Genomic DNA, 12,005 nt, shown 5'->3' on the forward strand with positions numbered 1-12,005 from the left:
ATAACCCAGTGGTCCCCAACCTATGGGTCGGGACCCATCCTATGGGTCGCCAAAGATCCACAGAGGGTCGCGAAGCCCTCTTGATATTAAGGGGTTTAATTTTAAATATCATACATAGCCCATACTGAATACATGAATACATGCAAGTGCTACATTAAACATTGATTCTATATTTGACTGAAGATGAATTGAAGGATAAAATAACTAAAATCAGTTTTCGCAGGATACAGAGGGTATCATGTGACACCCTCTCGTGCGGGCGCTCGTGCAGTTGGGTCACCAAAGTGGTAAAAACATGGGTCCCTAAAGAAAAAGGTTGGGAACCACTGCTATAACCCACAGTCAGTATACTGCCCTACAAAGCAAAAAGGCAGTAACTGCTGCATAGCTGTTGAAAACCAGTTGCTTTGGATTGAATGATATCTATATATAAATATTGAGTTAAATACAGCATAATGATTGATCTGCAAATAAAGCAATACAAAGTTACAAAACTGTGACGTGTCAATAATCTACCTAAAAAAAATAACACTGGACAACAAGATTGTGTTTAAATCATTTTCACACTACATTGCATTTACTTGATGATTTTATCCAAAGTGGCTTACAGTTATTTTAAGTACAGGGTATTGGTTACAGTCCCTGGAACAGTGTGGGGTTAGGTGCCTTACTCAGCCATGTAGTGAGATAGGTGGTTGAAGGGTGGGATTCAAACTTGCTGCCCTCTGATCTAAAACTCATCTCCTTAACCACTTGGCCTAGGCTGCCCCCAATTTTTTGCACATATTTTACTCATTATGCAACTCTGCATTCTGTATCTACTGCCTTTTGGCTTTGTAGGCAGTATAGACGGAACAGATTGGGAGGAAGAGGACATACCAGAGACACTGGAAAAAGTAGAGACAAATCAAGTGAGACAAATCAAGCCCGTACTTTTCCAGGATCCATGTGACGTCAGGAGAACACGCATTTAGGTGAGGAGACCTTTATAGGAGACTTTAGGTTGAGAATAAAAGGTGTTCCCTTTGCGCTGTAGATGGCGGTAGTGCACATTTTACGCAGGTCGCCACAAAACACCACAGAGCAATCAGATCAGAGGGCAGAGGAAGGGACTCGAGCACACTCTGGGTCGATTCGAAACGGAAGGCAGTGACTCGATGACTCTCCTCCTACATAAACAGGTCACTGATCAGATTGGTGAAGTTAGCTGATGTTGTTTTTCAGGTGTCCGGTTGAGAGGGAGGTGGGTACCAAGGCAGCGAAGTCAGCATCTGATGCTGCCCTCAAATATCCCCATTACGCCCACAAACGTAGTCAACTGCCAAGGGAGGAAATAAAGCATTTTTTCGTTTCGATCCACACTTCACGACTCGATGTCCAGTTAGGTCACTGGAAGGACAGCTGCCTTCCCTGTTTCGAACGGACCCTCTGGCTCAACCTGAAATGTTCACTCGTTCACCTCGTTCACTCGTTCACCTAGCCTAGGAAATCCATGCTTTGTAAAACCACACCGTAAAACCACTCCTCCCCTACGAGAAATTCAGAAGGCGGTCTCCAGATCATATCTCACTTGTACTGTACTGCGGTCTGGTGTAAACCAGGAAAACTGAGGCCTACAACAGGAGTACATTTTGTATTGTTAATTCAACACTCAGAGAGTAGGACCAAGACTAGGAGTGCTGAATTAACACCAACGTTTTAAGTATTTACCAAAGTAAAAATAGAAGTACAGTACATTTATAGTGTAAGTACAACACTAACACATGATATTCACCAGCTGTTCAGTTACAGCAGTTATTCCATTGTACTTAAAGAGGTGACTAGACATTGTTACTGAAAAAACTTAAAACAACTTTGATCCAACCAGAATCCAGAATCGATCCACAACTAGGTACATTGCCCTATTGTTGCTGTAGACCAGTTACTAAATGAATTTACTCATTTTGGAAGGAAACTATGGCCATTTTTGGTCATCTTTACTTCTACTTTTACCTTGGACACCTCTATAGAGTAGGTACAGTAATGAAACAATGCAATCCGTGCCGTACTGTATAGTATGTATTGAACGAGAGGGCATTCAGGACTTGGCACACTGCCTCCCTCACATGACTCACTCCACTCATCTGTTTATTTCTTTATTTATTAAAGGGACATGTGAATGGCCTGAGTGACAGGAACAGGGTGGAGGCTTCCTGAAAAATGTGGGGAGGATGAGGAAAGCTGCAAAGGGTCTTGTTCTAACTTCAGCTGAATCTCTGAGGGATGTAGAGCCCCCATGTGGTTAAAAATGGGAATGCATGTACTGTATATGCACGAGGCAAAGGACTTGTTCAAGGCAAATGTCCATTTGGTATCCACATTAACTACTCTAAAGGAACTGCTACTTGTTCTTGACACAAGGTAAACAAACACGTGCATACGGTGCATTATTGACCACACTGATAGGGGAGATCTTCAGAACTTCCATGTTAAGGTCGTGATAGAGTCAAACAATGATAGAAAACAATAATGAGATCCCTGTTGGCTATCTGCCCCAGAAATGATACCCCCAGTATTGTGCAAAGTGACCCAGTCGTCTCCGTTGCACACGGTTGCATGCGTAATTTAAAGCACAAAACAAGCATTTAGGGCCCTGCCCTAACAATTGCAGGGTACAGGATATGATTGTGCATTTCAGCATTTCAGTTCTTAACTTATATGTCAAACTGACATTTTGTAGCTATGAAAAGTAGACATGTTTGTGTCCAAATGTACAGTATGTGCGTGCATATGTGTATGCGAATGAATGTGTGTTTGTGTGCGTGTGTTTGTGTGTGTGTGTGTGTGTGTGTGTGTGTGTGTGTGTGTGTGTGTGTGTGTGTGTGTGTGTGTGTGTGTGTGTGTGTGTGTGTGTGCGTACGTGTGCGCGTGCGTGCGTGCATGCATGCATGCGTGCATGTGTGTATTTGTTGGAGGGTTTGTGTGGGGAAGAGGGCAGAAGGTAGGTACTGGCTTCTGTTAAGAGGAGCAGATACCGTATGTTCAAAAGGAGCATAAAAGGCGAGGCCAGACAGACCCACAGCACAGAACGTTGTGCTGCTACCGCTGCTGGTGGTGAGGGTGGTGGTGAGGGTGGGGGTGCTAGTGAGTTCCTTTAGAAATCAGAGCTCAGCATTTAGCTCTTCAAACAGATTAAAGAGGAGGCCTGTAGTTGGTCCGGCAGGGCTTGTGGGATAAGCTGACAGCGCTACCTTAACCCTACAACGTAGTAGCCATAGAGCCTACACAATGAACAGCACACCAACACAAATGGGTGGCACTGTGGTGCAGCCACTACATTATTAGCCTGATTATCATCAGCTTTCAAATCTCTTCGACACTTGGTCAGACCAAGAGCATAGCCATTAACATTTCCCAAACGGCATGGTTGACCTGCCTTCCTAGGCTTGCTACTGGTTGACTAGTGTCCGACAAAGTGGATGGAGTTCCCAATTTTTCTGGAGATCAGAAACAATATTTACATTGCTCTTTGCCTGACTAGAAGCAACACAGAAGGTGTTGCGTCACTAGGAGGGTGTGGCCTGGATACTACATATGGGCTTGCATGCCCCATAGTGAAAGTGAAAGCCCAACTGGGAAACTCCAACTCCCATTGTCATTGGGAGACAGCACTCCACTAGCCAGGCTGTGCCCTCCTAGTGACACAACAGCTTCAGTGTTGCCACCAGTCAGGTCAAGAGTCAATGCAAGTACTTTCTGAGTTCCCGCAAATACGGGAACTCCTCCCACTTTATTGGGAAGCAAACAATCATTAGCAAACCAAGGGAGGCCATTTGGGAAATGCCGTTTGGGAGATGTTAATTGTTATGCTCTTGGTCAGACCAAGTCTCGAAGAGATTTGAAAGTCGACGATAATCAGGCTAGCACTCCACAGCACACAGTGCTCACTGCACACAAATAAATTGCATTCAGCATTCATGCCTCACCCGTGCAAGGGGGCAGCCCCCAATGGCGCCACCTGCACGCAGTAAGCCCCTCAACAAAGCCTGACAACAGTACAGTAGGTGTTTATCTCTGCCCCTTCACCAAAGGACTCCAAGCCAAAAGGGTAGCATCTTTGGCAGCAACAACACACTCAAAACAGCAGCATCAAAACATCAGCTTTACCTAACATGATAGTGACACACAAAGGTATACTGTACACACACAAGCTTATTCAGAAACAGCCATATACGGAAATACACAAACATACACACACACACGCAAACACTTATGCACACATTAACAAGCACACACACACAAACACAAACACAAACACACACACACACACACACACACACACACACACACACACACACACACACACACACACACACAAACACACACACACTTCTGCACACATTAGCACACACAACTGCACATGCATGCATCTTGCACACACAAACATCCGTCTGACACATAAAGATAATAAAGAAGGCCACTAGACTGACCTGTCGCTGGGCACTTCTCCTAGGGACTGCTGTCTGGGTAGGCCCCGGGCCCCCTGGTAGAGCAGCGGGGCCTCCTGGAGCTTAGCTTTCTTCTCCTGCGGAGCCTCCTCGTGGCGACGCCGAGCCAGACCCCCAGGGCCCCCTTCAAAACCGCCGCCCACCCCCGCTGGCAGCGTGGCCCCCGAGCCGCCGTAGAACCAGGCCCCGGACTTGGTGAGGATTTCTTGTTGTTTTCGGCACAGGTTGCATACCCACATCACCTGTTTTGGGCAGGAAATAATGGTACAATGGTTGACAGGTTAGGTCAGCGAATTGGAAGTAAGGGGGGGTGAACTGACCGGGGGCACAGCCAGACATGAAGGAGTGTTGAGAGGATTCTAAAGGCCTTGGAGTAACTATTGACATTCTCGTTAAATTATGTGTTAAGGAGTCTATAGTTGAAATATAATTACTTTTTCTATATACGTATATAGGCTTCAAATGTTACTAGCGGTGCCCCGGTAAAACTAGAAAAAAAGAGGGTAATGGGGTGAGTGGGCGAGAATGATTTGATGATGACCATGATGGTGACACGATTCAAAGAACAACGCTACACACTGATGAGCGTTTCAGTGCGCACAGGAGTGGCCTCCTGAGCTTAGCGCGCACTCATGGCGCACTCAAACGCTTCGTCATTTCAAACAGAGTAGCATCTCCCCTGTCACTAACATACTCACGCTTTTCTTGCTGCATATGACCAAATGACTTGTCACTTGTCAGGAGATATGCTAAACTGAGTGCAGTTACATGCCAGGCATATTGCCGATTTTAAATGGAATGGTGGCAGGTTTGCTCCAGAGTCACGTAAAGTCTTTTCATTCATTCTGAACGTGGCCGTCAGAGTCGTTAGAACTAAGAAAATCTTTGTGACTGTGTTTCAGGAACATTCCAGTTGCCGAGCGCCGTTCCAGACAAAAGTAACATTCTGGAACATGTCGTAGCCCCTTAATGCGCGCCGTACCTCCAGTGGCACGCTGTAATAGTCATTGAAATGTACCTACCATAGCACTACAATACTATGACACAGCACAGGCTCTTTAGTAATGCACCACGACTTGGTCATTACCATACTGGTAACAACAAATGTATAAAGCCGCGTCTTAAGGGGTTAAACCGAATACTGACAATATTCCATTTGAAAACGGAATAGTCTGTGCATGTAACCACACTCAATGATGACCATATGTATTTGTATAGAGCACCACGATTTACGCTAATCCAAGAAAACTGGAAAAATTTGGAGGGTCACGGGGAGTCGCACAGGTAAAGGGAAAAAGTGACACCCCACACACAAAATACAAATACACATAGTAGTCACTGATATGACAGAGGAACATAATGGCGTTTTGGCGTAGTAACACTTAAGTGAGAGGAAGCCCTAAAGAATGAGTCACTGCATATATATATATATAAAGCATGAGGATGACTTTAGGGAGGGCGTGGTTGTGTATTCCACAAGAGCCTTGAGTAACCCACTAAGAAATGACTTCTAGGTCTTCTCCTCTCTTCCCATTTATCACTTTTATAGATCACCATCCTATGCTACTTAAGCAGATCATATTGTATGATGGTACCAGAGTAATGTATCACATCTCATTATGTAGAATCACGGGTCTCTTATCATTCACAATGGCATATAATTATATAATGGTACTTCTATTCATACTCCAGCCATACAGTCCATAAAGTCCATAAAACAATAATAAAAAAAAAATCATCAAGAGTTTTTTTATAGTATGTAACACTCAAATTTGCCTCAAGAGATTTTTTTATAGTACGTAACACTCAAATTTCCTCTGTTATGGTTTCATATGCTTAGTTTGAACATACTGTAATATATATTGTGCCCTAATGCATAAACTCCTAACGTAGCCTATTTTAGGACACCTAAAGCCTACCTATACCATACATCCCATAAACATAAGAAATCCATGAACTATATGCAAAGTGCTTGTGGTTATGACAAAAAAGACAATTGCTAACAGGTCTTTTTATTGATGATCATATGTGTACCGTATAGAGCTGGGCGATATGGGAAAAAAAACTATATCACGATATGGATTACTTTATATCACGATAACGATATATATCATGATATAGCACAATTACATACGTTTTCAGTTATTCTCTTTATTTGCTCTTTATTTTTTCATGTTGCAAAACACCCTTTCTTTAAACTGGATCTTTTTACTCTTATTTTTGCAGTTACATGAACTTATAGTGCGTATTGTGACAACATGAAATGTAATTAAATTATATTAAATTGTATAAAATTGATGAAATTACTCTCACGATATAAACGATATAGGAGAAAGGTCACGATATACACTTTTGTATCACGATAACGATATGTATCATCATATTGCGCAGCCCTAGTACCGTATATACGTATGAGCATTATAAATGCGCATGGTAAGTGTATTTCAACACAAAGTTGCTTATCTGTGCTGCTTCCATTGACTAACACTGCTGCTGCCCTTGTCAGCACCTCACCTCAGTGAAGATGATCTGTGTGTGTGTGTGTGTGTGTGTGTGTGTGTGTGTGTGTGTGTGTGTGTGTGTGTGTGTGTGTGTGTGTGTGTGTGTGTGTGTGTGTGTGTGTGTGTGCGTGAGCGTGTGCGCGCGTGTTTGTGCATGTGCGTGTGCATGTGTGTGTGACGTGAGGACGCCCCGCTGGCTGGCCCTCTGCGTAACACAGGGGCGGGCCCCCTCGGCCACCTGCTCCCACACAGCAGTGAGCGGAGCGGAGCGGCTTCCCATCCCATCCCATCTGCAGGCCGAGCATACGGCCATACAGTCTGGCCCTGGATCCTGCTTGGCACGCGGCCCGGCCTACACCAGCCTGGTGTGGTGCGGCAGAGTCAGGCGGGTGCAGCTCAGGCCCGGTTCAGGCCCGGCATGGCATGGCATAGCCATACACAGTTAAAAAAAATAATGCAGAGTTAATTCAACACTGAGAGTGTACCCTGGGATCAAACACACTGGGAAAGATGTTAAATCAACTCTCCAAGTGTTAAATTGCTTATTCTTTCTGTGCAGATTCTACTGTAGTACAGCAGAGCGATTCAGAATCTTTGGGCATGGCCCAGCCTGAAGATGCAGTCTGGCCACGAATGCAAGAGAGACTCCAGCTAAGTTGAGCCGGGAGGCATGGGGTGGAGAGCAAAGGATATGTACAGTATAGCCTGGTTTGGGGTGGGAGGAGTAGGTCAACGCATGGTCAAGCTCTTCCCATATGGACTCGAGGAGGAGGAAGATTAAGACAGAGAGTAGATAAGAGAGAGGTTCCATTGGCCCATTGTTTCCCGGTTCTATTATTGTAATGGGGAGGGGGGGGGGATACCCCTTTAGGCAGACCTAGGCAGACCTAAGGACTGTTCTATTCCATGCTAGGAGCATTATGACACGCCCCTTTAGGCAGGCCGGAACCTGGTCATGTTAGGTGCCCATAGCAACCTATTACATTGGCATATCTCTATATACTTAAAGAATCTCTGATTAAGAGGAAGAGGAGGATGGTGTTTGTGTGGTGCCATCCGCTTGGCCTTGGTGCTACCATGTTTATCTCCTCCCTTCAGTTGCTCTTGTATAAAATACATCTGCTGCATGTGATTTAGGCTTGTGGGAGTGTCTGCCTCGCTGCCTTCTGGCTTGCTTGTCTGTCTCGCTGTCTGACATGAGGCCTCTCTGACGCACACAGGGGCGTGCTGGGCCAGGTTTACTGTGAGCCAGCCTGCGGAGGCACGCGAGAGATGAGATGAGAGAGGAGAGATGAGATGAGAGAGAGAGAGAGAGAGAGAGAGATGAGAGAGAGAGGAGGGAGATGAGAGATGAGATGAGATGAGAGAGAGAGAGAGAGAGAGAGAGAGAGAGAGAGAGAGAGAGAGAGAGAGAGAGAGAGAGAGAGAGAGAGAGAGAGAGAGAGAGAGAGAGAGAGAAAGAGAGAGAGATGAGAGTCGGCCCGGCCCCTGTGGTGCTCGTTGCCAAAGAGGATGATGATGGCAGTAGCCAAGGCGTGGCAGTAGCCAAGGCGTGGCAACCGCGGTGCACTGGATAAAGACTGGCACAGCTTGTCAAAGTGAAGTGGGCGCCCCTTGGAGTGGCACAGCCTTGACGTCGCACCCTCGCAAGACGAGGCTCAAAACCTCACAAGCATTTCAAAGGATCAAGAATGGCACAGGCTTGAAAGTGTGGAAGCGAACGTTATAGCTGTGATGCAAGTTGTAAACAACAAGTAAACAACGAAAATGCTGAAGTCAATTTATAACACAGAGTACACAAATTGCCTGTAGTCAAAAGCTCTAAAAAGCAATACAAACGTAATGACTACAAACAATGACCAAGTTGAATTGAGTTATTTTAAGCTAACAACAACATACTGTACCATACATATTGTGTTTGAAACATGCATGGCTTTCCCGCACCCATAATAAATAGCCTAGCCTGAGTGTGGAGACATGAAGGATTCTGGGTATTTTGTAATGGAAAATTCTACGGATCGGGAGTGTGGCACTTGGTAGAATTTTGAGGCGTACTGTACTTCTCTTTGGAACAGCTCTTGGCCAGTCGCGATGACGTGAAAAATGGGCATTACTCACACTAGGACAGTCAAAAAGATGAGGCGCACACAAGACTTGCAGGTTCAAAAAGTGTATTGTGGCCGACAAATTAACAAAAAAAGCCAACGGAAAATATCTGGAGCTACAAACTACAAAGCTACTGGAGACATTGATAATGGACTAGGTCCGAAACGTTTGTAGCTCCAGATATTTTCTGTTGACTTCTTTTTTTAATTTGTCGGCCACAATACACTTTTTGAACCTGCAAGTCTTGTGTACACCTCATCTTTTTGACTGTCCTAGTATCACTATTCTTGATGAGCAGTCGCACCAAGCAACAAGCGATCCTAAGTTAAGGCGCAGACACCAACTTTCTTTGTTTCATTACTCACACTAGCAAGGGCATCCCTCTTCACTTTGAGAAACGGCCTGTGAGGGGGAGCGATGAAGCCACGACTGCCGAAAAGGGATCCTTGCCACTCACGGGAACCGACCACAACAATGGGATATTGAAACTCTACCCCTTCAACGGTCCTTGTGCTACACAGGAATGTGTTTTTGTCTCGCTAAGTGGCGCAGAGCGCAATGCCTCCTCCTCTTGTATGGCTACACCCTGTTTTGTGTAATAGCTTTCTCTCTTCTCTCTCTCTCTCTCTCTCTCTCTCTCTCTCTCTCTCTCTCTCTCTCTCTCTCTCACACACACACACACTCACACACACACACACGCGCACACACAAACTCCTTCCTTCGACTAACGAGGATGTAACATTCCCCTCCTTGACACAGCCTTGTTCTTTTAACACATATAGAGGTGCTGCCTGCTTGTGTAAACTTACATGAACAAATGTGACCTACTTTTTAAGCGCTCTCGCACAAGTGCAATTAACAGCAAGGCCAAGTCGAGGAACAGGCACTGCCCCCCATTAAACACCTTCTTCCATGAACAGAGGTCAGGGTATGGTGCCTTCAGCAACTTAGTCTCCCACCCTTGGCATCAATGTTGGACACCATTTAACCACTTGGCAATATTTGACGCTGAGGGGTACCCCGTGGTGTCTCATGTTGATGCATTCGCCTACACCTAGGCCTCTCCCTATTTACTAACCGTCAGCAAAGCCATGTTGCCGCAAACTTTTGCCATCAGTATTTCTTTAGGAAGGTTTGTTTCTTCCTATTCTGTGCACTCCCTTGAGTGCATTCATGTACGGTTTCTGCAAAAAAAACTACACTAAATCATATACTCTGCCGTCACGTGAATTGGACTAGTTGGCACATACACCAATCGAGAAAAAGACACGTCACGTTTGGGCAGGGGGAAATTTCTAATTATTCCTGGAGAGAAACATACTGTGTGGTGGAAGAGGAGAAGAGGCAGCAGACACTAGAATACTGTAGTGCCCGCGACTGAAGGCCTGTGCATGTGGCCGGTGAGAGGGGTTGGGGAGGCTATGCACCCTCCCTATGATGTGCTCTCCAACATGGTCAGGGGCACGCACAGCTTTCCTCTCCCCCTGGGCAGCTACATCTGACTTGCCTACTGTATAGATCAGTGGAAACCCCCCCCCCCCCCCCAACACAAACACACCCTACCCAACCACCCCCCTCCTTCTTATCCATTCTCTCTCTCTTTCTCTCTCTCTCTCTCTCTCTCTCTCTCTCTCTCTCTCTCTCTCTCTCTCTCTCTCTCTCTCTCTCTCTCTCTCTCTCTGCAGCTTCCCTCTTCACGCCTGAGTGACACTCTAGGAGGTGTTGGGGGAGGAGGTAGAGCCGGAGAGAAGCACAATCTCCCTCTACAACACACGTATACACACACGCGCACACGCAAACACACACACACACACACACACACACACACACACACACACACACACACACACACACACACACACACACACACACACACACACACACACACACACACACACACTCCTGCCCCCCTCCCCCATTCCACAGGCAGGGACATCACTCCCTGCATTTGCACATTTCATAGTCATTGAACCTGAGCAGCCGAAAATAGACTCTCTTCTATTTGCCAAGAGGACCTGGGGGAGACACCCCCCACCCCCACCCCCAGAGGCTACACACTAGCTCCCCAGGAAACATGCTCTGCTTATGGGGCATTACTGCTTCAGCTGTACCTTGATAGTTATACCTCCACCCAGTGGCGGAACAATTGCACACAGGGCCCCAGGGCAAGACACTTATAGGACCCCCTATACAGCTTGCCAAGCTCACAATAGGGCCCCCACCACCAACACGGGAGGGCCCTGGGCCCAGGGGCAAGTGCCCTGCTCGCCCTCCCTATAGCTCCGTCCCTGCCTCCACCTCCAGTTGTACTGTAGCCCCAGTATCAGAACAGACAGGCAAACATCTGGTCCTCTGCGCGAGTCTGTTATAACCTTACTAAAGTCAGCAAAATTGTAGTGAAGACTTAATCTCAGTAATGTCACAGTAATGTTGTTATGATGTAGTTGAGTCTTTTCAGGAATGGGCCTGTCGGCAGGCCCGTCTGCATAAAGAGGCTACACCACTTTTACTGATAAGTTTATATTTTCTTTCTTTCTTTCTTTCTTTCTTTCTTTCTTTCTTTCTTTCTTTCTTTCTTTCTTTCTTTCTTTCTTTCTTTCTCTTTTCTTTCTACAGTATGTGTATTTTTTGCACATTTATTTACATTTTATTTGGGGGTTTTTTTCAATTTGAATTTCTCCATACCTTTCCATCCCTGCTGCAAATATATGGTGACATTGTCAGTCATCTAAAAAACAAAACCTATTAGGTTAGTGTTCAAGTTAGGTTTAGGTCAGGTTAATTGTAATATCTTACACCAGCAAAAGATTTTTCCATGAATTAGTTATTATTGTTGTTCATATTTGTCAAGTGCCATTACATATAACTGGTGTTAGATATCTTTGACAAAAAGCAAACAGAACAACTGTTA

The 12,005-nt window shown here is 45.5% G+C and overlaps 1 protein-coding gene across 1 annotated transcript in view; it reads right to left on the minus strand.

The window, feature by feature from the left end:
* The window catches only part of rims2a (regulating synaptic membrane exocytosis 2a), a 263,740-nt gene that overhangs the window by 189,400 nt on the left and 62,335 nt on the right, over window positions 1-12,005 (minus strand). The window contains exon 4 of the mRNA XM_063198956.1: window positions 4,484-4,729. Within this exon, the coding sequence (XP_063055026.1) occupies window positions 4,484-4,729 (246 nt within the window). The remainder of the gene's footprint in view (window positions 1-4,483; window positions 4,730-12,005) is intronic.

This window comes from Engraulis encrasicolus, chromosome 5, assembly GCF_034702125.1.
Source record: "Engraulis encrasicolus isolate BLACKSEA-1 chromosome 5, IST_EnEncr_1.0, whole genome shotgun sequence".
Taxonomy (NCBI): Eukaryota; Metazoa; Chordata; class Actinopteri; order Clupeiformes; family Engraulidae; genus Engraulis; species Engraulis encrasicolus.